This window comes from Mus caroli, unplaced genomic scaffold (genome assembly GCF_978045245.1).
Source record: "Mus caroli unplaced genomic scaffold, Mus_caroli_1 scaffold_4, whole genome shotgun sequence".
NCBI lineage: Eukaryota > Metazoa > Chordata > Mammalia > Rodentia > Muridae > Mus > Mus caroli.
The window spans coordinates 103,908,430-103,933,660 of record NW_028227259.1 but is presented as its reverse complement, the minus strand read 5'-3'; the positions used below and the strand labels follow the sequence as shown (position 1 = coordinate 103,933,660).

General features: G+C 45.2%; 1 protein-coding gene across 2 annotated transcripts in view; it reads left to right on the top strand.

Annotated features, from left to right (window-relative positions):
• The first annotated feature begins 5,785 nt into the window (after positions 1-5,785).
• The window catches only part of Rasgef1b (RasGEF domain family member 1B), a 519,799-nt gene continuing 500,353 nt past the window's right edge, over positions 5,786-25,231 (top strand). For both annotated transcript variants that reach the window (XM_085836892.1, XM_085836891.1), the window contains exon 1: positions 5,786-6,253. In XM_085836892.1, the coding sequence (XP_085693018.1) occupies positions 6,185-6,253 (69 nt within the window). In that variant the 5' untranslated portion in view covers positions 5,786-6,184. The remainder of the gene's footprint in view (positions 6,254-25,231) is intronic.

The following is a 25,231-nucleotide window of genomic DNA, read 5'->3' as shown; positions in this document are numbered from 1 at the left end:
TTTTTCCTTGCTTTCTGTTTTTGTTTGTTTGTTTTTATTTTTTCCCCTAGCTCAAAGATCAGTGAGATAATTTGCAAGCAAAATCTCAGCGCTGGGAGACAGGTTAGAGAAGGATGTAGAACCCCCACAGGCTGGGCACTGAGTTGGTGATTGAATGGAAAAGGGATAAACTCCCAGGGGACTTAGACCCAGGCCCAGATGTAGGGAGTTACTGGGTAAAGCTAAGCAAAAGCAATCAGTTTGTGTGTGTGTGTGTGTGTGTGTGTGTGTGTGTAAGCACACACATATGAACCTGTGCATTTTGGGTTCATCTAGATGATCTTAAGAATATGTTTTCTTTTATGTAAATTGGTGTGTGTTTGTGTGTTTATGTGTAAGCACACACATATGAACTGGTGCATTTTGGGTTCATCTAGATGATCTTAAGAATATATTTTCTTTGATGTAAATTGGTATCTAGCAGCCAGTGATGGGAAAACGTCTCCTCCATACTCAGCTTTGTCACCCAACCTCTTGTGAAGACAGGATGGAGCCCAGATAGAGGCCTCGTGCTGACTCCTTGTGCAAAGAGAGGAAACAAGGTAAATATTAAGTTTAAATCAATAGTGGTACTTGAATGCAGAAGATGAAACTGTTTTCTCCCAAATTGTTTTGGTTGCTGCCAGCTGTTGCTGTTTGGTATGAAATCAGGTCAGATAAGCAACAGCTGAGAAAACACTCGTTGCATGAAAGACACTGTAATTGGCAACTTTGTAACTCGGTACAGTGGGTGACCTCAGCTGGGAGGAGGGAGGGGTGTTGGATAACTTGTAATCTAATTTTCTTTGTTGTAAAGTAGAATGTCGTTGCTGTATTCCTGTGGACTAGTAATTATATCAAACAAGGCCCTTGTCCTAGGTGCTCAGTGGTATAAGGCTCAGCCTTGTAAATGGGGGTTCTGGCTTGGTTGCAGTCCCTAAACTGGAAGCCAGGCTCTCCACTTATCCACCCTACAGACATAGGTTGGTTTTGTCTCTCTGTGAGCCTTGGCACCCCAAGAGACACTGGGGTGCCTTCCAATTCATTATAGGATTTTGAAAGCTTCGGCAGAGTGTCAGTTTATGGTGATGGAGGCCTGCCTTGTTTTTTTTTGTATTTTTGTTTTGTTTTTTAAAGTATAATTCAAGTAGGGTTCCCTGGAGCAGGCTTGCAGTGCCTGTCATTTCTCACTTGGGCCAATGATGCCTTCCAGGGTTTATTCTGTGACTCCTATAATTTGCTTCTGAACTAAACAAAGCAGAGGGAGGCCGGGGGGATGGTTAAGAGCACTGGCTGCTCTTCCAGAGGACTCAGGTTCAGTTCCCAGTACCCACAAGGCAGCCCTTAACTGTCTAAATGGAACTCCTGTTCCAGGGGGTCTGATGTCCTCTCCAGGCCTCCGAAGGTACCAGTCACATGTGTTATATGCAGGTAAAACATCTGTTCACATAAAATTAACAGCAACCCAATGGAAGAGTTAGGGGAAGGACTGAAGGAGCTGAAGGGGTTTGCAACCCCATAGGAAGAACAACAATTATCAGCCAACCAGACCCCCCCAGAGCTCCCAGGGACTAAACCACCAACCAAAGAGTACACACAGAGGGACCCATGGCTCCAGCTGCATATATAGCAGAGGATTGCCTTATCTGGCAACACTGGGAGGGTAGACCCTTGGTTTTGTGGAAGCTCAATGCCCCAGAGAAGAGGGATGCTAGAGGAGTGAGGCAGGAGTGGGTGGGGGGGGGCACCCTCTTAGAGACAATGGGAAGGGAGGATGGGGTGGTGGTGGTGGTGGTGGAGGGGAGACCAGGATGGGAACAATATTTGACATGTAAATAAATAAAATAACCAATTAATAAAAAATTAACAGCAACAACAACTAAACAAGAGAGGTTTTTTTGTTTGTTTTTTACTGTGTGTGTGTGTGTTTGAGGAAGGGTCCCACATAACCTAGGCTGACCTGAAATTCACTATGTCGTTAGTGATGACCTTGGACTCTGGATCCTGTCATCTCCACCTCTCAAGTGCTGGGATATCACAGGTGCCCCCTGGCCTGGGTGATAGATCTCTTTGACACTGGAGACTCTGTAATCCCAGGGTGGGGTGAGGGGCCACTGACAATAGTGGGACTGTTGCTCTTAGGGTGAAGGTGAGCTCCGTATCACGGTTTCGGTGCTGGCTTTAGCACCTCTTCCCAGCCATGCATGTGCTTTGATGATGCTTTTGATGGGGCAGATTTTGCTGGGTTAGTTGGCTCATTCCAAGTGTTTCGGTGCGATGTGATGATGACATCTTAAATCAGGATTAACCTGAGATCGCTTTTCAAATGCCCGAGTTCTTATTGAATAGGACCAGAAGGGTGCTTTTGGGTACACTGCAGGGATCAAAACAAAACAAAAACAAACAAAACCAAAACCAAAACAAAAAACAAAAAACCCCAACAACCTAAAAACTCAGAAACAGTGAAAAAGAAAGCGAAAGTGATCCCCAGCCCCAGGACATTCTGATGCCCTTTACTGTGTTTTCTCCATTTTGCCACGTGGACTTGCAAGCTTGCTATGGATTCAGGACACACTGCACACGTGGCTTACTTTCACTCTCTGACATCATCTGAAGACATTTTCTAGATCATTAAATATGCTTTCCAAGCACAGTTGCTTCTAAGCGTCTGAACCGTAATGCATTGACCAATCGCTCATGGTTGGACTTCAGATAGCTTGCTCGATTTGGTCTTGTAATGCTGTGGCGAGGGACTTTGTCCAGTTGTCCACTGGCCATTTAGTAATCAGCACTTATGGAGTATTGTAATACTGTGCCTGGATTAGAGCCAGAAGGTAAGCGTATATGATTAATCATAATCCTTCCAGTGGATAACATGTATTCCTATCACTCAATCCATGTTCTTGGTGGATACAGGTATGAAAGTCATCTGAATACAATAATCACTATAATAAATCAGTGTAGCTTTATAGCATTCACTGATTGAATTCTTACACAGTATATATTGCTAGCCTCTCCATTTAGGTGAGGAAGTGGGGCTTTAGAGACTGATAGCTACTTGTTGGAGAAGCCCCACTGTTAACATCAGCATTCATACCCAACTCTAGGCTCCTCCACTTACCCTGGTGCTCACTAGAGTAGCAGAAAAGACTCGCTTGACCCTAAATGTGGGAAACAATTTTAAATGCACTGTCTTAGAGTAATTCTGATTACTCCCTTGGGGTCAATGCTAAAAAGTGAAACACTGGATTAAAATATGAATCTGCTCTCTATCAAATGCTCGTGCAGTCTTTAAAAGAGAGGAGACAGAGGAGGTAGAGGTGGTATTATTTCCCTCCCCTTCCTTCCCCCCTTTCCCTCCCTCATTCCCTCTTCCCTCTCCCCTTTCCATTCCTCCCTATCTTTCTCCTCTTTTCTTTCCTTACTCTTTTCCCTCCTTCCCTCCCTCCTTTCCTCCCCCTCTCCACTTCCTCCATCTCTTCCTCTCTCCCTTCTTTCCTTCCCTTCTCCCCTCCCTTCATCTCTTCCTTCCTCCCTTCCTTCTCTACCTCTCCCTTCTACCTCTCCCTTCCTACATCTCTTCCCCCTCCCTTTTTTTTTTTTTTTTTTTTGTCCTGAGTCTCTGTCCTTGGGTTACTAGTGACAGTAAGAAACAGCTGTGGCAGTGATTCTAGCCAGGGCTTGACCTTGCATGTTGTTCATGCTGTCCAGGATGGGTTAGTGCACATTCACCTTTCAGATGTGATTATTTCTCCCTGCTTCTGCCTGATGCAAGACATCAAAGAGGAGAGGATCTGGAAAGGAGAGGATCTGGGAGGATCGAGTCTAGATCACAAGGGAACATACAGGTGAGATCACAAGAAAATGCCTGTTCAGGAGAAGTCACCAAGGTTGGTTTCTTATTTCAGTTAGGACTTAGTACCCTGTCCCATCTATTGACTAGTAATGTATGGCAAGCTACCGTGGCATTCTGTCTGTCCTCTTGTTACCACTCCTGGTCTCCATCCCCCAAATGATTGCTATTTGTCATCTGTCCTGGTGCCCACCTTCCAACGGTGTAGTAGGGAGTAATGCCCAATGTCCCGTCATTCCAGCTGTCCTAGATGCATTGCTGACTTTGACACTAACCTGCTACGTGGTCTGGACAGTCCTTTTCAATCTCTTTTAAAATAGGGTCTAGCCATGTTGAAGTGACCATGTGCAGGATAAAAAGAGTCCCAAACCTACCCTTTGTTAAGTTCTTTCCATACGACAAAGTAAAGCAACGTTAACTACGTGCCTGTATTCACGTCTCAAAATAGGCTGTGGTAAGAGCAGTCTACACACCTGGGATCTTCACCGCTGGTGTTTCTTCTGTGGTTGACATTGCACTCGCTGTTATGAACTTGTCTAAGCAGTTAACTTTAAGATAAGAAGGCATTAGGATTAAGGTAACTGTACAAGCCCTTTCAATGCAAATGTTTTTTTTTCTCTGCCTCTTGGCCCAAGCAGCCAGAAGCCAGAGAGCTTTGAATCTTTGAAGGACGGAAACCCCCTTTGCTGTTGGAAGATGGAGAAGGTGACAAGAAGCACAGGCAGCCAGAATATGTCACGGCTCTTAAAAATATTTATTTATAGGAAAGCTATAAACCCATGTTTAAATAAACTCTGTTCTTGGTCAGCTTTTCATTGGGAAAGGTATGTGACTAAGACGTTTGAGCAGCCGTGGTGAGTGTGTTAGAATATCTTCTCTTTCTCCCTGAGACTGTTTGCTATGCCAGCGAGAGTTGTGGATTGACAGGAAGTCTAGCCTCATATATTCACCACTGCGCATCCAAATGTCCATTTTCTAGTCACCCCAGCCAGCAAGCATCTACAGTCTGGTCACTGTTGCCCTGGGGTCCCGAAAAGGACTTGAGAACCAAAGACTTTCCTGGTCTAGTACTTTTATATAAAATCAGGAGACTTAACTTTTTTACTCAAGGGCCCTTGTTGTCCTTCTGAACCTCTGACATTGGCACAGTTGGGCAGTGGGTTGTTTTTTGTTTGTTTGTTTTTTTCAAACCACAGCCTGACACCACGTGCAGAGGAGTCTTTGAGTAACTAATGATGGAGCAGATGCTGAGGTATCCCCAGACTTATTGCAGCTCAGGACTTCTCATTTTAAACAAGCTTCACAGACCACCCATAGTACACTAAGTGAGAGCCACAGCTGTGAGCAGTAAAACTAGACCGAGTGCAATGCTGGCCCGGTGTCTTGAGTCAAAGAGAATTCTGCCAGGTCCGGTTCTTGGACCGCACACAACAGGCCGCATCTGCGTGTGTGTCGCAGTGTCCAGGTTCCAGCCTTGCCCATTCTGGGCCCTCCTGGCTGGGAGGCAGGCCAAGGAGAGAGCGATCCTCTCCTCCTCTTTAGTGTTTACTGGTGCAGTTCCCATCCAGTGTCAGGGGCTCACGTGTGACAGGAGCAGGGTTCTTAATCCTGGGTTTGGAACCACCTCCTTTCGAATTGGAAGGGTGGGGCTGGCACGTGCCGGTGGGGAGCCCTTGCGGATAACTCGAGTTCTGTCGTGGTAACTCGCCAAATGTCAGTGGACCTGGGCTCCCTTCTCTCCCACCTGCATTGTCGCAAATCGGGCAGAAACTAGGGAAGTGGGTCACCTGAGTGAACAGCCCCTCCCGCCTTGGCCCCTGGCTCTCAGCGTGCCCCCCCCATCCCCCCCCCCCCCCCCAGGCTTCGCCTCTCACCGGAGGCGTCGCCTGCACTCTACCCATGGGAGGGCTGGACTGTCTCTGCGACGCTGCTCTGAGCTCGCCGCCGCCCTTGCCCCAGCGCCGCCGCAGGTCGTGCGCCGTTGGCCCTCCCGACACCCCCTCGGCGGGGCCCTTCCCTTTACTACGGCGCTAGTGACAGCCAGCCGGTGAGGCTAGCGCAGCCCGGGCTCCCGCGGCGCGGCGGCAGGGACGCCCGAGGCTGTCTGCTCCTTTCACCCGGGCACAGCACCTCCGGCGCGGCAGTGACGAGCTCCCCGCAGGCCCGGAGACCCCCGACGGGACGACCTTGGCGGGCGGATCCCCGCCCCCACCCCGGTCCACGAGCTTGGGTCCGCCCTGCCCACCCTAGCTCTGGCACCGGTCGAGGACGGAGGCGGCGAGCGCGAAGGGGACCCTGCCTCCCTGCTCGTATATGGCAAAGTTTCTCGCGGCGCTCCTGGGCTGCACGCTGCCGAGCAAGGGCGCCTCTCCCGTGCTGGAGGTAGGTAGAGGGTGTGTCCTGCAGGGGTGGCTGTGGGCGAGGGCCAACAGCCCTGATCCGCCCCTAGGGTCCCCATCACTTGGCAAGTGCGCCTCACCTGGAGGACTTCTGGGGCGGGGCCGGGGAAGGGGAGATGGAAGCCGCTGAGCTTGAATTCCTGTCTCCCCAGACCGCGTTGTTTTTTTTTTTTTTTTCCCTCTTTCCTAGTTGACAGGTGAACACGTTTGTGAATCGCGAGTTTTGCGAGTTATCCCTTGCCTAACAAGCCAGGCACATTTGAAGATGAGCTGTTGCCTGCTCATCCTTCCGCTGTCTACCATGGGTAGTCTAAATGATTAGCAGAAACAATCTGTCAGTCCACAAGGTTCCTACTGTCGTGCTTGCTCTAACCATTCCCTTCCCCCAACCTCCAGCGAGGTGATAAACTCCGTATAAGTTAACTCGTTTCTTCTGGTGTGAGGTACGCTGGGGAAGGGGAAGGGTGTGAAGTGGGATTAACCACATCGCGCCTTCTGAAGGCAGGCACACCTAACTGCTCACACCTCCCCGAGGTAGCAGCCACCCTGCTGCAAGCGGCTTTGCTAGCAGCTGGCTGACTGGCTGGCTGATCCTTGGGGGAAATGGCAGCATCAGCGTTTTATATGAGACCCATATGGGTCACTCAGTACGGACAGTTCTGTGTTGTATGACCCTTCACACTCTACAGTCAGAACAGAGTACCCACTGTCTCTTACCTCCCCCGCCTCAACCCCCGCCCTCTCCTACAGACTACCTGACAAGCAGGTCAGGACCAGAGGGCTTGACTCTGGCCATGTCAACTAGCCTTGCCACCACCACTGTCTCATAACTATCCTGGCAGTCTGAGGTTTCCCTGAGCTGCCTTGGCCTTCAGTTGGCAGTTTCCAGGCTGGCAGAGATATAGACTTGGGTTTCTTCTCTCAGTCATGTAGTGGGTTCCTTCAGCAAGGAATTGTTTAGGACCTAAACTCTTAGAGCCTTCCTCAGCTGCTTCTTGGATGCCCTTCACCGTTGCTATCCTAGGTTTTTTTTTTTTTTTTTTTTTTTTATCCGAGGTCACGTGGAACTATTTCCTGTGATTTTACAGCTCAAGCGGTCCAGGCCATAATCTGCTATGGGATGACAAGTATTTACTTATTTGTAAGCAGGGAGATTCCAGTGGTGAGTGGTAAGCAGGAGTTTGGGGATAGGAGTGTAGCGCGGGCAAAGACAGATGGAAATGCCTGCTCTGGTGAGAGCTGAGACCTAAAGGCTGAAGAGCCCAGACAGGCTAGGTTTTCCAGGTTTGCAGCCACGGCCTTAGCCATCTCCCTCGCCATCTTTTAGAGGGCACGTTAGGAGGGCACGTTAGGCAGCCACATGGTAGGAGGCTGATCTGGAGACATGTGGTGCCCCTTATCAACTGTGCTCGCTCACTTTTCCTCTTCCTCGGGGCTGGGGATTTTGTTATAAGATTCCCAAAGCCTCCATCAAGAGATGCTGGTGTATGCATTGCCCTTTGGGTACACCTTCCTGCCTATGAAGTCCTCTGGTCGACAGGTGCCCCGCTTTGGTGTTTCAGGTCCATGGCTTCCCACTTATTCTAGAGAGGAGCTGACCTCCCCTCCCCCCAAAACCCTAGTCACACACATTTAGATGGTTGTTATTTTAAAACAAGGGTGGTTCCCTTGGCTTTGAGAAATTCCAGGGGAAGTCCCTCAGACCTTGGTAACTCTTTATGTCTTGCTGTGTGCTGCTTCCCACCTATCTAGAGGTAGAACTAAGGTTAGCATCTCCTCTCACTGTCTCTCTATAGATGGTTGAGTTATAGTTGTTGGCTGATTCAACCTAAAATGTGTATCAGGCATTACATTTCATCAGCACCACTGAAGAGGTGCCCAAGGAGATGAACTGATGCAGAAATGTACTTAGTGGATACCTTTTAGCTATTTACTATTGCTCCTAAACGGAAGGGAGTGGCTCAGCTTACTGCATCTGGGATGGAGAGAGATGTGGAAGAGAAATAAACCCCTCTGAATATTAATTTCTAGAAAATTCTGAATGGCCATTTTTGTTACCTTTTGTGGTCCTGGTAAAATTGGGAAATTTGTAAAACCAAAAACCAACCAATCAAACCTAAGTCTTTAGGACAATTTAAAAATATCTAAGAAAACTAGTGAAGGACATTAAGTTTATGTCAGGATCACGAAGTAGCCTGAGCACCAGGCTGGCTGTTTTAGAATGTTTGTGCACACTCGGCAGACGTACAGAAACAGCCTTTTCTGTGTACTGTTATCTAGAAAGGTAGCCTAGAAGCATACATGAAGCTGTTTCCTGACCTAGATGTCTGTGTATGTATGTATTTGTGTGTGTATGTATGTATGTTTATGTGTGTGTGTGTCTGTCTGTATGTATATGTGTATGTGTGTGTATGCATATATGTATGTATATGGATGTGGTCTATGTGTGTGTGTATGTGTGTGTATGTATGTGTATGTATGTGTGTATGTATGTGTGTGTATGTATATGTGTGTATGGTCTATGTGTGTGTCCCTGGCATTCTTTTCCCTTTGAGTTATGGCACATTGTGAACACGCTCCCTATGTGTAGCCTAGTCTTGCTCTCATTATGTGATTTTACCCATTAGCGATGGAGCCCATGTTCTAAGACTTGGCAGAGAAGAATGCATTCAGAGGCCATTGCTCTTCCATCTTCTATGTTGCTCTCTGCCTACTACACAGGGTCTCTGCATTTTTAGTTCCTGTCATCCTTGACTGACCCAATGGAGGATCTTTAAGGAGTCACCTATGTTGGGTGAACACATCTGGCTCTAGACAAAAGGAATGGTCAATTCCTCCATAGGTGTGGTCTCTAGAATTGCCACATATCAGAGAGCATCTACATGCTCTGATCTCTGTCTCTAGCAGGATTGCTAATTGCCAGTGCAGCTTGCTTTTCTGCTATTTAAAATGCATAGTAGCTCTCTGTTATCATCACATTATTCTAAGGACACAGTCTACATGATCTCAGCTGTAGTCTTGTGACATAGATATAATCAATCATAGTTTGCAGACGAGAAAATCGAGATCTTCAGAGTGTATAAATAATCTGCTTAAGGTCATTGTCATAATGGGTGCTAAAGTGGGGGTACTAATCAAGTTTTCATTGTCTTAAAGGTCACTTCATCTCATCCAGCTATGGCTGCTTGGTCATTGGAACTGGTTTGTGATGGTTCATATTAACCATCAACTTGACAGGCTATAGAACCACCTATGGCACCTCTGGGCACAGCCATGAGGGATTTTCTAAACTGGCTTAATGGATGTCAGAAGATGCATCTTAAATGGAGACAGAAGGCATCCGTGGACTGGGGCCCCAAACTAAGTCAGAAGAGGTGTAAGCTGAACAACAGCATTACTTCTTGACGGGGGCAGTGTGACCAGCTGCCTCACGCTCCGGCTGACGGAATTGTCCCCGAATGATGGGCTATACCCTCAAAGAAGCCCTCCTAAAGTTGCTTTTACTGAGTGTTTAGTGACAGTAATGAGAAGAATAACTGACGTTTGTTTTGGCTTTTGCTGTCTCCCTTCATTCCCAGATACTGTTTTCAAAAGAGGAATAGATTCTCTCAGTGCCCTTCCCATGTCCCCATCGGCCTGACAGGGACTGTGCCCACTCTAAGAGATGTTCAAAGGCCGAGTGAACTTTGAGAAATCACTTTGGGGGAAGATCCAAGTTCAATTGGGGTGGCCCTTTATGAAACGCTAAATTGTTAAATCTGATCTATGCTCCCAGGCAGGAATGGAGGGACTCCTCACTACCTGCCCTTATGTTCTGGATCCCAGATGGAAAGACCCACCCCCACCCCCACCTTTATATTTTAATATACCTTAACTTGCTCAATGGCTGGGCCACTCCTAACCTCCATGTGGCTAACACACTCCCCTCGGATATTCCTGAGTTAATACTTATTAAATCCATATTGTATCTTTGCTGCCCTGGACCCTCCTGGGGTCACTCTTTCCTCGCACTTCCATCTCTGCCTCCTGCACCTTCCTGGTGTGGTCTGTCTCCTATGTCCTTCTGGTGGAATCCCCTTCCCTCTCTCTTATGTTTCTTGCCTAGGAATCCTAACATCCCACCTCTGTCTCCCTGCCCAGCCTTTGGCCTCTGGCAACTTATTTTCCAATCAGAGCCAACTGGGGACAGGGACGCTCAGTGCAGACATGCAGGTTCCCTTGTGATTTCTGGAGCCGAAATAACACAAATAGCATTGGAGCCAATCCATAACACCTTTAGAGTCTACTTTGTAGGGTATTTTCCTGTGTGCTGTCCTTTCCATTTGGGTAAAATTTTCACTAGCTTGTATTCACAACGGTGAGCTCCCTTATCCCCCCCAATAACCTTCCCCCCTCCCCAATAATGGTATAAAATAAGTGGTATGTTTTATGACCAAGAAAGCCAGGACTCAGAGTAAGTCTATGAACTGTCCAATGTCACCCACCGCCTAGATCTAGTCTAGGAGATACATCCTGGGCTTTTTGCCACAGCACTTGACAGACACATGCATTGACTTACACAGTGTCTTGGCCTCTGGTGTTTCTCTCAGCCATTCTGTCTTTTGTATTATATTCTAAATTAGTTTCTAATAGCCCGACTCCATATGGTGATCATCTAATTATCACAAATTCCTTTGTGGTTCACAACTCTCCGCAGATGCAGTGAGGCACGTGGGCCTTCTCCGTAGGATGACGCAATCTGCTGTTTGCGATGACTCCTCTCCCCTTCACGTTGTTATGCTCTTGGGGTTCTAGAAGTTTTAGTGCACTTCCATTCCCGCCCCTGTCCGCACACCTGTATGCTGCTTCCATGTCTGAGATTTTCTTCCATTAAAATTCACTGCTGAGGTTGCATCTGTCTCCAACATTCCATTCCAATATCATCTCCAGATATGGTCCCTGACAATATCCAGCCTGTCAGTACAGGTCTATGGAACAGTGTGTGTGTTTGTGTGTGTGTGTAACTTTGAACTGCTTCAGTTATGCCTTCAATGGGAATTACAGTGATGAATGCTGAGAACTGAGGGTTAAATGAATTAATTTCCATAAAGAACTTAAAATAGCTCTCAATACATGCTAATTTATTGATATTGTGATGTGTCTCTTTACTACAGGAACGATACACCTTTCATTCTGTTGTACGTAGCATAATGTTTTCCATATATTTTTTGCATCAAATAAATGTCTGTTAGAACAAATTGATCTTTGAACCCTGTTGATCGATATATATATCTTGCCAGTATAGTAGTTGTTCAAGTTCACATTGGAATTCAGAGTTAACAGATCATGGTGTACTTTCACATAAACGATCAGGCAGTGGTATCTTCCCATGCTACCCTTCTCTCCAGAACCCACAGGCTTTGGAGAATCCTTACTCCTATCCCCCCCTTTACAGAGATCAGGCTCCAGACCCATAGCAGGGAACTACAGCTGCCCAGCCCTCCAACCTCAAGCAAGAGCCTTAGTATAACAATGCTAGAGACAGGAAGAGTGGGGGATAGAACTGAGCGAATTGGGGTGGGGTCATTTGGGGGAGACTCTGAGGTAAGGGGTTGGGGAAGGGTGTCAAGGACACCACAAGAAGACAAAAAGAGTTAACTAACTTGGGCCCATAGGGACTCCCAGAGACTAAACCACCAATCAAAGAGCATGCAGGATCTGGACCTAGGATGTGCAGCTTGGTCTTCTTGTGGGTCTGTCTTAGTTAGGGTTTTACTGCTGCGAACAGACACCATGACCAAGGCAACCCTTATATAGGACAACACGTAATTGGGGCTGGTTTACAGGTTCAGAGGTTCAGTCCATTATCATCAAGGCAGGAGCATGGCAGCATCCAGGCAGGCATGGGTGCAGGAGGAGCTGAGAGTTCTACATCTTCATCTGGAGGCTGCTAGCAGAACACTAACTTCCAGGCAGCTAGGATGAGGGTCTTTAGCCCCTGCCTACAGCAACACACCTACTCCAACGGGGCTACACCTTCTAGTAGTGCCACTCCCTGGCCAGAGCATATACACACCATCATAGGGCCCCCTAACAAATGAAGCAGAGGCTGTCTCTGAATATGTTGCCTGCCATTGGATCCCCTTCCCCTAATTGGACTGTCTGGGCCTCAGTGGGAGAGAGTGTGCTTAGTCCTACTTCAACTGGACGTCCCAGGGTGGGGCCGTACCCTAGGGGGCTTCTCCTTTTCTGGGCAGCAGGGGAGTATTTGAGAGGAGGGACTTGTAAGGATGGGACTGGGAGGAGACAGGGGTGGTGATTAGAATGTAAAGTGAATAAATAAATAAAGTAATAAAATAAAATTTAAAAAGGTGCTAGAGACAGCAAATTTCCCATCACAAGTGTCAAGGTTGTGTCTGGGAGGTTCACGACTACCCCCCCTGTTCATTTCCCACGTGTTTACCAGTCCATTCACTCATCCACTCAGCATTATTAAACACTATCTTTGTTCCATGCATCCCTCGGGAGCCCTTCTAAGAGACACTCAAGCTGTTTTGACTGTAACTCAGAGTAAGAAAGATATTTTGCTTCGCACACTGTTCTTCAACTATAACCCTGAAATTAAGTTGCAAGAACAATGGCCCTTCTCACACCGCGTGGCATGCTCTACCTGCAGTCTTTTTTTTTTTTTTTTTTTTTTTTTTTTTTTTTTTTACCATTTCTTCCATCCCGTTAAAAGACAAACTGGCAAACTGGTAAAGACCAACTAAATTGATTTCATGGGTGGTAACTCATAATTTGAAAAGGATTTCTGTATAGGGTAATGGATAATAAGATTCTATTTTTACAAAACAATTTGGATCACCCCATTATCTCTGCACTCTATGTACGCATTATTACACTATCAATGGGAGATTCTAACATTCTATCCTGGGAAGCCAGTCATCATGAGTAACAGTCTTCTCAAGGAACAATGTTGCCAGGGCTTCAGATAACCAGGCCACCCTTCATCTCTCCTGCTTTCCAGATTCCAAGCATTTGGGTAAAAGTTTTAGCATTTGACCCTGTGCTTATTGCACGACATGATTTTTTATTTTATTTTACTTTAAACAGTGCTCCCGAATTGTGTTTATTTCTTCCTGTCATGCGCTCGTAGCAAGGCCAAATTCTGTGAACCTTTCCAGTTTTGTGTTTCTGTCAACTCTACCCTTTCTTTAAGGAAATTGTACTGCCCACCCTCCCTGTTCCTCTCTCATTTGCCTGTTAGTAGTTTGTACCTTGGAGTGGATCCTTGAACTCTTTTTGTCTGGTAAAAGAAGTCTCCTGCACCATCTGATCTACTTGGTCAGTCTACTGGGCTTCAAGCATCTGAAACCAAACCAAACCAAACCAAACCAAACCAAACCAAACCAAACCAAACCAAACCAAACCAAACCAAACCCCATTTGGTCAGGCTGTTTCTAAAGCAAATAACACAGACAGTCAGCCTGACTGTTGGCTGTAGCTTGAGATCAGACGTGGGCGACTGATCTTAGGAGAGGAGTTTACTTTGAGAGTAATGGCTCCGTTGCCACAGCTGGGTTTTCTATGAGGATCATTTGAATTCTAAGCTAATGGATACTGGGTTCATCCGTCCCATAAATTCACAATTTTTTATTCAGGGGGCCAATTGAATTGCTACCACATCTGAGCTATTGTGTATGCAAGGGCAGCTCCGCTTACCTTTGTGTTCTCTGCTTTTAAGCACCCCATGTGGTCTAAATGTGCACATTTTATTTATAGGAATGTTTGGTCCCATTATGATTACATCTGTCTAATGGCTTCTTGCTGAGAAACTGTTAGATGATTTTCCCCCTCCCCTTCTTTGTATTTTGATAAGGAAAGGCTGGTGTTTCATAGCTGCCAAATGGCCAGTGCTGGCGGCAAGTCCCGGGGAGCAGGGGCTAGAGCTGAACTCTGTGGTGCATCCTTTTGTTTAGCTCTTTCCACTTGGAAGTCTTCATGTGAAGTGAGTGCTGTTTTACTCTATTCAGCTTTGATCAAGTGTAACAGGGCCAGGAGTCAATGACTTTCATGTTAGGAAACCTCTACCTACATACGGCTGCCTCTGAAGGCAGCTAGCCAACAGAGTGGCAACTTAAAATTTTTTTTTTTTTTTGAATGAATAAGGACTGTGCTTCTCCTATTTGGTATTTTTTTAAACATAGGCTGGGACTCTTTCTCCAGATATCTGTAATTCACTAATGGTTCCTTCTAAGCATCTACATTTTGAAACCAAAATGGAGGCTGTCTTGTGTCCCCTGTACCCTCCTGAGACTCAGTTCTTCTTTCCAAGTCCTCACCACCCAGTCCTATCCAGTTTCTTTTCTCTTAGAGTTTACAGGGAGACTTCTCTTTGATTCTCTCTTTTCCCTTTCCTTCCTGGTAGCAGTTCTCTACCTGTGGCCATAACCCCTTGGGTGTGTGTGTGTGTGGGGGGGGCATGTCATGTTCCAGATATCCTGCATTACCTTCGTGTTAGCTGCTTTTAAACAATGCATGGCGATTCACAACAGTGGCAAAATCACAGTTATGAAGTAGCCACGAAATAATTTTATGGTTGGGGGTTGCCACAGCACGAGGAGCTGTGTTAAAAAGGTCGCAGCACTGGGAAGGTTGAGAACCACTAGGTAGTGGGTAACCATCAGCGATGGCTGAGAACCACTGGTCTAGAGGTAACCTACCAGCAATGGCTGTTCATTCCCCCTGGGGTTTGTAACTTCAAGGTTTATACAGTCTTCACTCAAGGACATGACAGACATTGAGAACCTGCTGTGACCAAGGAGCAGTGGGCCTGTGGGTGGTATCACAGCAAGTCATTAATGCTTTTACCCTTTGAGTCTCCCTATTCCTCCATCCTGACAAGGTTGATGCATAACCCTGTGCCCTTTCACCCCAACTTTCCCAATAACTTCTCCATTCTTCACATTCTTCTGGCTGGTTTCTGAGGCCGTCTGCTGGGCGCCTCACCCTGCCTGGTCCAGTTCACTCTCTGTTTTTTTATTTTCCCAGCATCCTTACACATCAGGTATAAATTCTTGCCTTGGCTTATAGGACCTGCCCCCCTCTGCCCAGCCCAAGTCATTCTTCTTCCTGTCCCTTCTGAACTCTATTCAATATTCAGGGCCATAGCAAGGATTCTGCTGCTTTAGGTCCCTCGCTCCTTACCTGAGTCACCCTCATTCCATCCATTTTTGCTTTGTGCCTCAGTTTTGTAAGCTGTAGCCATGAGATAGCAATGATCTCTGTTCCGGTGAGGTTGTTATAAGGGTTGAGTTAAAATGGCAGCTGGCATGTGTAACAGCAGCTGCCATTTTGCTTCTCATTCTTTACCTTGGCCTAAGCTACCTCTCCACCTTGGTTGTTCTAGAACATGGTACACATTTCTTCTGAATCCTCCATGGTGCTGAACAAAATAGAGATGTTCCATCCATGCTTACTTAATTTCGAAAACCTCCCGTGTGCTGTTTGAGCAGAATCTAGGAACCAGTTTATTTCTGGATATATTTAACTTTATTTCATAGAAATGTGACAACCATGGGTAGGGACTTGCCCTTCCATCTATGGGACACATATTGCAGATAACTTAGGCTGTGGGTATGTAAGATGATGATGATGATGGTGGTGATGATGATGTACTTCTGCACAGGACTGTGGCAGAAACAGAACTTGAAGAACTTGCCAGTTAGAAATTCGACTTAAGTGAAACTCAGCCATAGATTGCAATATAATTAAATCCAAAGTGCTTTTTATTTCTCAATTGCTTTGCAAACACGTACCCTCAATGTAGGTCAAGTGGAGCCAAGCCATGTGGCAAAGTCAAGGCGTTATCCATCAGACTCGTATTTTCCGTGCTGCTGGTGAAGAATTCCGCTCGGAAGCCAGGTTAGGTTACCCCAGAAGTAATTTACTCTAAAGAACACTCACTTGGTGGGTTTCCCTATTATGTCCTCAGCGGGACAGAGGCAGCACTGATGCCTGGCTTCCCTGCAAACTCTGTGTGGTGCTGGGGTGCCTGGAAGTTTGCTTTCATTGCCAGCGTTTGAACTTGACTGAAAGTAGTCAGGTGCGGGTGGGTGTGATGAGGCCCACCGGGCGATGGCTACAGTGGTAGTGCTTTGAACTGCAAAGAACAGGCAGCGGGTATCCACAGCGGTGGACTCCAGGAACAGCTCACCCACTTACAGGCCTCCTGCCGGGGGAGGTGCCCTTCCCTCTGTCCATTCCATGACCTGGACATGAAAGTGTCCGTGTTCAGTTTGCTTCACTCACCGGAATGATGGAAGGCCCCAGTGTGGTAATAGACACCAGAGTCAGCCGTGACCGGACAAGCGGTCTACAAATGTGAATTGCTGATTCTGTTCCTGTAATGAAGAGAGCAGGCAGCCGAGGCTGCCACGGGGCATCCTGGGCACACAGGGACTTACTGTTAGTGGTGGTGTGAATAGGAAAGAGGAGAAATGCTTCTACTTGAGAGGCAGAGAGGGAAAGATGTAGCAGTTGCAGTTTACAGCTAGAGCCAGGACTTCTAAATCCAGCGGGTAGATGCTAACTACACCAATGTATTTCTGAGTCGGTGCCTTGCTGACAGCCTGAATTTCAGGCAGTCTTGAGGTCCTACGGTTTTGTCTTATGAAGGTATCTTTTCCCGTAACGATTCTACTCTGTTTGGAATGGTTATAAATTCATCCATGATGAATTAGATCTCTTGGGAAGGCTGCAGGCATGAATGGGTCCCCAATAATCTCTGAAGTTCAAATCTTGCCTTGGTCAGGATATAAATTAATCTAGAGAAAGTGCTTGATTTCTTTGTAATTATTTTTACGATGTGATATGTTATCTAGTCTATCGTATCTGGGAAAGCTCAGTAAAGCAGGGGAGGGATGGTCTGCCTCAGGAAGCTCATGGGCAGGCCGGGGAGCCTGGCTGTCCCAAAGCTCCTTTCCCCTTTTAGAAGTGGGTTCTTCAAGTTATACACAGAAGGGCTGCCGAGATGGCTCAGTGGGTAAGAGCACTGATTGCTCTACCAAAGGTCCTGAGTTCAAATCCCAGCAACCACATGGTGGCTCACAACCACCTGGAATGAGATCTGACGTCCTCTTCTGGTGCGTCTGAAGACAGCTACAGTGTACAATAATAAAGAAATTATTATACAGTGTATAACAATAAATAAACCTTTTAAAAAACTACACACAGAAATCTAAAGATTTGAAAGTAGGATCCACATGGAACTAGAAGGAATGCTTGTCTTTCTGTGTCTTCGCCGCCTTACTCTGTAAAGCGTTTCCTGGCTCCATCTATTTACTTGAAATTTCCATAATTTCATTTGTCTTTACAGCTAGATAGGATTCCACTGTGTATCCGCAAAGCAGAAAAAGACCATTGTGGGAGTGGTAACCACTAATTTATCTGCAATGTAGCATTCGCTGACCTGGGCTACATGGGCTCAGGGGCTTGCAGGACACAGTTTTCCCAGGGGACACCATTAAGGCACCTGGAAAGAACCTGATGTCCTCAGGATGGATGAGGGGGTGAGGCAGGAGCAGGGAGTGGGTGAGAGAAAGTAATTCCTTTCTTCTCTCTGCAGTTTTGTGCACACAATCGGTCGATGCAATCCTGTTGACTTCTCTTTTCTACTTTGTTCTCTCAGTGGGCTTCAGGAAGGGTTTTTGTGAACTCTAGACCTCCCAAGTCATTTCTACCCAATGAACCTGTTCTTGATGTTCATTTAAACCAAATTTCATGCATATTAGAGTGTGTTGTCTACGTCTACAGAATAGAAGAAAATCTTGGTGTCAGCTCTTCATCCAATAAAGGATTCACAGCCATTACATGCAAAGAACTCAAAAAAAATCAAACACTAAAAGGATAAATAACCCAATAAAGACAGGATCAAGGCAGTTCTTAAGAGAAGCACAGGTCCAATACATAAATGAAATACATACAGCATCTTAGCTCTTGGGAAGATGTAGACAGAAGTACCAGAGTGTCTGTCTTACCCCAGTATCTCTCTTACCCCAGTACCAAGGAAATAAATGACAATAAACATTGATCAGAATTTAGTTGGGGCAGCAGAAGCCCTTATACACTGCAGGTGGGATGGAGTTTAGTGTAGGCACCATGTAAATAGCATTGCCGATCCTCCAAGGTTAAAAATAGAATTGTCATATGATCTAGCTATAGCATTCCGGGTATATACCATAAGGATTCAAAGCTAGCATACCATAGAGATAACTGTAGCTCAGGGTTTATTATAGCACCTTTCCCAAGGTATGGATGAGGGCCTAAAGAAAACATCCTATATAATACATATATAGTCATATATATTATATACATATACACATACATATACATGCATCTATATTATACACTATACACACACACACACACACACACACACACACACACACACACACACACATTCATTCCATAGAGTGTTATTTAGCCACAAAGAAGAAAAGAGATCATGTTATTTATGGGAAAATGGATAGAAGTAGCGTTCACTATGTTAAACAAAATAAGCCCAATCTCAAAAGACAAATGTAATGTTTTCTTATGTGTAATCTAGATCTCTAAAAAATCATTAGGATAGAGGGATGATGTTTTGCAAAATCTAAAGTGGTCAAGGGGAGGAGGGATGAGAAATATTAATGAGAGATGGATATATTAATCAAAGATATATACATATACATACATACACAGACACAAATATATGAAAATGCCACAATGAAAGCCATTCTTTTGTACAAATTGTGAACAGCAATAAAAAGGAATAAAGCTTTAAAAAGTGTTGTCTATCTGCTAGGAAAAACTAGGACGACAGGGAGATCAAGACACACACAGAGCCACATCTGGACAGGAAGATACACAGACAGATGGACACGTGTGTATTTGCTCCTGGAACAGCCAGGAGAATAATCCCAAGTCATGACCAGCAGTTAAACGAATCCAGAAACCACAGTGATTATATTTCTCAGCTTTGCTCTCAGGCTTCATGTCTGTTTGTGTACACAAGACCACATGCACAGAGGCTTCTCAGGGGTTGCCAAGCTGGTCTTGTTTTCCTTTTGAGCTGCCCTTTCGCTGCCTCCTCCAGTACAGGGAGTTCCTAAGAATCCACAACATAGCTGTGTGGGTCTTTCATGGTTTCCCATCTCATCCTGCAAATAGAATAGAATAGAAACTGGTTTCATTTTTTTTATATACGTATAGAGAAACAGTGCATCTGATTTCACAGGCAGAAAGCAATGATTGGAAAGCTTCCAGCCAGGCCTTGGGGAAAGCCCTAAAATTATCCTCTGCCTTATGGGCTGTCCAGATTGTTTGTACGTGTGGCTGGGGAGGGTGGGGGCAGGGAAGAGGGATTTGGGAAATAAAATGTTTTTGTGCCCAGATGCTGTGTACATCAGATGGCTGAGTGTGCCCTCCCAATGCCTACTGTGATTTTTTTAGGGGTCTGTTTGCATGGTGCCAGGTTTGAATTGTCCAGGCAGCTGGGCGGACCCTCTCGAGTTCCTTGGTAATGCAGCCCCCTCTTTCCGTGTACTGGGTGGGCTTATCTTATGTGCAAATGTTTCTAGAAAAACTACGAGGGCTTCTCTTGCTTCGCCTTGAGTTGCATCTTTGATTTTAAATTGGTGTGGGTTAGGGTGACTAAGAAATAGGTTGGCCACCCTCATAGAGGCAAAGGGGGAGAGTGGAGAGGGAGGTTGTGGGGTGGGGGTGGGGTTTGTGGAGGGGTAACTGGAAAGTGGGATGTCATTTGAGATGTGAATGAATGGAATGATTAATAATAAAAAAGAGAAAAAAATAGGTTCTTACTTAGCAGAGCTGATGGGCAATAAATAATAATGATAGTTCTTTAGAATTTACAAAAGCACTTTACATTATTCTGTTAGAAACAGAAGAACTGTAGGGAGCCATTTTACCTTACTGCAGGTGGAGAAAACCAGGATACAAGTATCTGGAAAATAATACTCACTGGAAAAAGCAACAACAATAACTAGAAAAAAATGATATTTGGATCTAAAATTATCCAGCCAGTTTTTCAGATAATAAAAATAATTTCCTACCTTCCAAAGCATGTCTCCTCTTTAAAACATATTTCTCTTTAAAGTGGTTCCTGGATGTATATGTATGTGGCAGTCGAGGTGGGGGGAGGAGTGAGGGAGGGACACCCATGCTAGGGAATGGGGATTTATTGTCCAAAGGGTATAAAGCTGCAGATATGAAGAGTGAAGAAGCCTAGAGATTCAATGAGAACTAGCTATAGGTGGTAATAGTGCACTCTGCCTGGAATTTTTGCTGAGAGAATATATTTTAGGTGCTTTCCATATACACAAAAAGGATAACCATGCACAGTGATGGTTAATGACACGTATGCTAATTTTCAGTGTATATATCATGATATTAGATTATAAACCTTGCATATAAGTCCTAGAGTCAAACTATAAGACTATCCCGACAGAAATAACCCAGACATGGTATTTTTTGCAATAGTGTGGGCCAGCATGGCTATTTAAACTCCACCCCAGTGGGCCTGGGTAATAGAAAAAAAAAAAAACCTATTATTTAAATGAAGACATTCTTAAGGGCCTTTCCATTTCTGGACGTGCAGATAAATAAGTTAACTGTTGACAGCATTTTGATGATACAGTTCCAAAGTCATTCCAAGGCTTTGTGCCGTGCCATTAGCATAAATCGTGCCCTCGTTCCTGCCATCGCCTCTCCTCTCTGGCTTCCTTTTGTCACGGTGCAGGGCTGTGAACTATGAAGAATAGTAATATTTTTCTCTCAAGAAAATATTTCTAAGGTGCACCTGATTGGGTGACTCCCCAGAATCTTACATTGTGTGGTTTCCCGTCTTGCAGGAAGCCGAGGCTATTATAGTGGGAAAGAATAATCAAAACAGTTTATAGCTCAGTGCTTTATAGATTTTGATGCACTTTGGTCAAATCCTCTTAATAGCCTTTGAAAGATTATCATTCCCATTTGAAGGATTTTTAGGCTGTGGTTCAAAGACGGGGAGCAAACATCCCGGCATAACCAGGCAGGACACACCAGAGCTGAGACTTCAGCTCCAGGTCTTCCACTCTTGTCTCTCAGGCAACTGTGATGCTCTCAGCAGTGTGAGGAGACTGTGAAGGCCCAGCCAGTCCTTCATCCCGAAGATGGCGTCAGCATCCAGGGAAAGGCTGGCTTCCCACTTCTGTCTGGGACTACCCTTCAGTGATTACCCTTTGGAGTTTATGTTCAAGTCTTGACTTTGTCACTTACTTGTTATTTGTGTGACTATGGGCACATTACTCAATGTTGTGACTCTTTAAGTATTCTCGTTTACAGTGCAGATGGACAGTGCTTACTATGGAATTGAAGAGAAAAATGTAATACAGTGTTAGTCTGACATATGCTACAGTTAGCATTAGATGTTTTATATTTTGTAGTTGGTCTTGGTTTACATGTTGGGCTAGGTCCTTCCAATGTCCTACTTAATTTTTGATTACATTATTTGTTTATTCTGTGTGTGTGTGTTGGGGTCGCACATGCTACACTGTGCGCTTGGAGGTCAGGAGTACACGTGAGAGCCAGTTCTCTCCTTCCACCCTCTGGTGCCAGGGGATCAAATTCAGAACTTCAGGCTTGGCAGTAAGAGCTTTTGCCTGGTGAACACTTTGGTTATCCTATTAAAATTTTATTTTTGTTTTTCACAAATGTCAAATTGTGTAGGTGTGTGCGTGCATGCTTGTGCATATGCGTGCATTTGTTTGTGTGTTGAGTGGCCATGTGGTTCAAAATGGGAAAGGACATGGAAGTGCCTCATCCATGCTTTGTGTTTGGGCTGTGTGGAAACTGAGTTCCTTCCACAGTGCCTGCAGCAGTAGGCTGTTTCAGTGCCTTTCCCCCTCCTGGTAGATAAGCCAGCATTGGGTTTCTTCTTGAAGTCTTGATTCCATCATGTTCCACATATGTGTCTGCACTGGAAAGAATTTAAAGGGAGCAAGGCTAGTTCTCTGCCTCAGTTTTACTAAGCAGGCTTGACTTCTAAGCACACAAAACAGGACTCATCCTGAACTGAAATACGGCACAAAACCACCATGCCTATTCTAGTTAAAGATTTCATGAGTGCAGCTCTTTGTTTGATTTTTGTTTTTCTAACATGATTCCAGGTGCAGCAATGATACTTAAAATATTTCTTTTCAAATGTAGTTAATTTAGAAGAACTTATCTTTTCTAAATTGGTACCACACACGGGTAGGATATATTGTCATGTGTACTAGACTGCGTCCCTAGACAAATGTCAGCATCTAAAATTGCAGAAAGTGTGACTACATGTGAGCTTGGATCCAGTTGTACAACCTTTTTCAAACCAAGGCAGGTTATTGGATTTCCTGATTTTTGCTTTCCTGTGCCTCAGAAAATCCCATTCCTTACATATGATGTCTTTCATGTGAAAATATCTTGCCCAGCCTTTGTGCAGATTCAGCGAGAGGGGGCATGGTACATGATAGGGAAGTAAGGTGGCAGTGGCAGTGTTTTTTTCCATGTGACAGACACACTCCTTGCCCTTCCTAGACTAGAGATCTAAGTCAGCCAGTTCTGTTGAAGCCCTTCCTTTACCCTGGAGCACTGTCTGCAGCGTGGTGTGATTCCACATTCCATCAAAGGGTTAATAAGATTGTGCTTTAATAAGATTGTGCTTTAATCTTTCTGGTTGGCTGGTGCTCTAAAAAAAATCATTATAGCTTTGTATGTGTGCGTGCATGCACGTGCACACGTGCACACAAACCATTGATGTTCAAAGCAACTAATTAGAGAGAGGGAATATAGAAAATCAATGTTTACTAACATTGACATTTCATCTAACTTAAGCAATTGATTCGCTTACATTCTTTGTGGATTCCTGGGGAGGTCTAGGGTTATTTCAGATGAGTACCTCACAAGGTTCTAATGGGCTCCTGGCGTCAGCTGGGGGGAGGTTATTTGAACACCCGATCTGTAGACAGAATTCGGAAGGGCTTCACCACAGTACACGGGCTCAAGGGACAAGCAGCTTACACTGGTGACGTCACTAAGAAGCTTCAGGGGACGGGCACCACGGAGAAGCTATTGTGCTTCACAAGAGAGCAAGAGACTGATAATTCTTCTTCTCAGTTCTTGGCCTTTATCTGTCCTGAGCTCCAGGAAGTGAGATTCCATACTGGACATCACCAGGGCTCGTTTGCTTCAGTCTGTCTGTCTGTCTGCCTCCATACTGCCACTGGTTTCTTATCTTTGCACTATGTATATGTATATGTGTGAATGTGTATACATATATATGTGTATGCATGCATATATACATACATATGTATACACATATACACAGATATATGTATACACACACACATACATACACATATGTACAGTGCAAAGATCAGAAACTAGTGGGAGTGGAAACTGTGAGAAAAAGACATTTGCTACCTCACATTGCTTGGTGGAGTCTCTTTCCCCTGTGCTTGTCCCTCCAGCTAAGATCACAGCTCCTGTGACATTGGTCTCTCCACTTAGCTCCTCTGTCTCCAGCGGCCTGTGATTTTCTTTTCTTTGATACTTTAGGGCTGGCAATCTGGTGTGTTCTCTGAGATCGTACACTGGGTCTGGCGCCTTTCCTGTACCCTTCCTACACCTCTGTAAATCGTCAAGGTTTTGTTGTACTTTCATTAAAGTGTATCACCCGAGTATGCCAAGTACTTTGATCAACATTTAAATGATAGAGGAGCAAAAGCGACCTTTTGTTTTCCTTATCTTTCTATTGCAGTTGAGGCTGGCCTTGAACTCACTCTATTGCCTAAGCTGGCCTCAGGCTATCCTCGTGCCTTGGCATCCGAGTGCTCCTGAGCTAGCCACTGAGTGAAAGATCAAAATGATCTCTTGAATTACTGGCTCATGGTAACTTCTTTCAAATCATGCAAAGCTTTCTTCACACCAACCTTGCCTGATGCAAAGGGGAAGGGAGGGTTTTTCTTCCTCCACCCTTGTAAGAGCACTAACCCCATGCAGGACTCCACTCCCACGAGCAAACCATCCCTTCAAATGCCACTCCCTAAAATCGCCTCATTAAGGGTTAGAATAGGGTTAGTGGTTTGGGGCTGCTTCAAACACTCAGACCTTCAAACAAACACTCAGCACCTAGTCTGGAGCAAGCCTGGGTCTCAACTACCTTTTGTGACTCAAAGACTAGTGGTTTGCTTTGGTTTGCTTGTTTGTTCTAATGCTCCAAACCATGAGAGATGATTAAATTTAGTTTTCATTAGAAAATGATGTGGGTTTGGGCTTTCACTGAAGATAGGTGCTTGAGGGTGGTAGGTGGGTTTTGATTTGTTTTTAAAAGAAATGAACTGGAAGTGATAAATTTCGCTTCAGGGTAAATCATCTATCCCACTCACAAAACAGAACAACGTCTAATGATATCATGACTGTCCAATCTTGAATGTGTGCCACTATTCAGAGAACCGGTCTCTCTTCCGTGCCACATCAGGAAGGGTCATTTGAGCATTAGGATAACCCCCCTGAGGACTGGAGTATCTGTTACAGTGAGATGGCCAGTCTTCCCTTATGATAACAACCACCTACTGCAGAGGATATTGGATGGAGATTATATCCAGCCTGAAAATAACATTTTCTGCATGTGTCAGTGGCTAGGAGGCCCTATCTGGTACCGCTATCAATTACAGTGCTAGCCTTGGTGTCAAGGACAAAAACTTGAATCCTGTCATAGTTTCTTTTATCCCCGTGCATGCAGGACAGGGAAAAATGATAATTATTGGGAAAATGGCTGACAAGGAAATGAAGTCCCAATAGGTGTTGGTGTTATATATCAAGGATAGGTTTTGCTGTGGTAAATCAAACGGTAATAGTTGCTAAGCTAGACAGCTCATGTCCTTGGAATATTACCTTCTATGTGGGG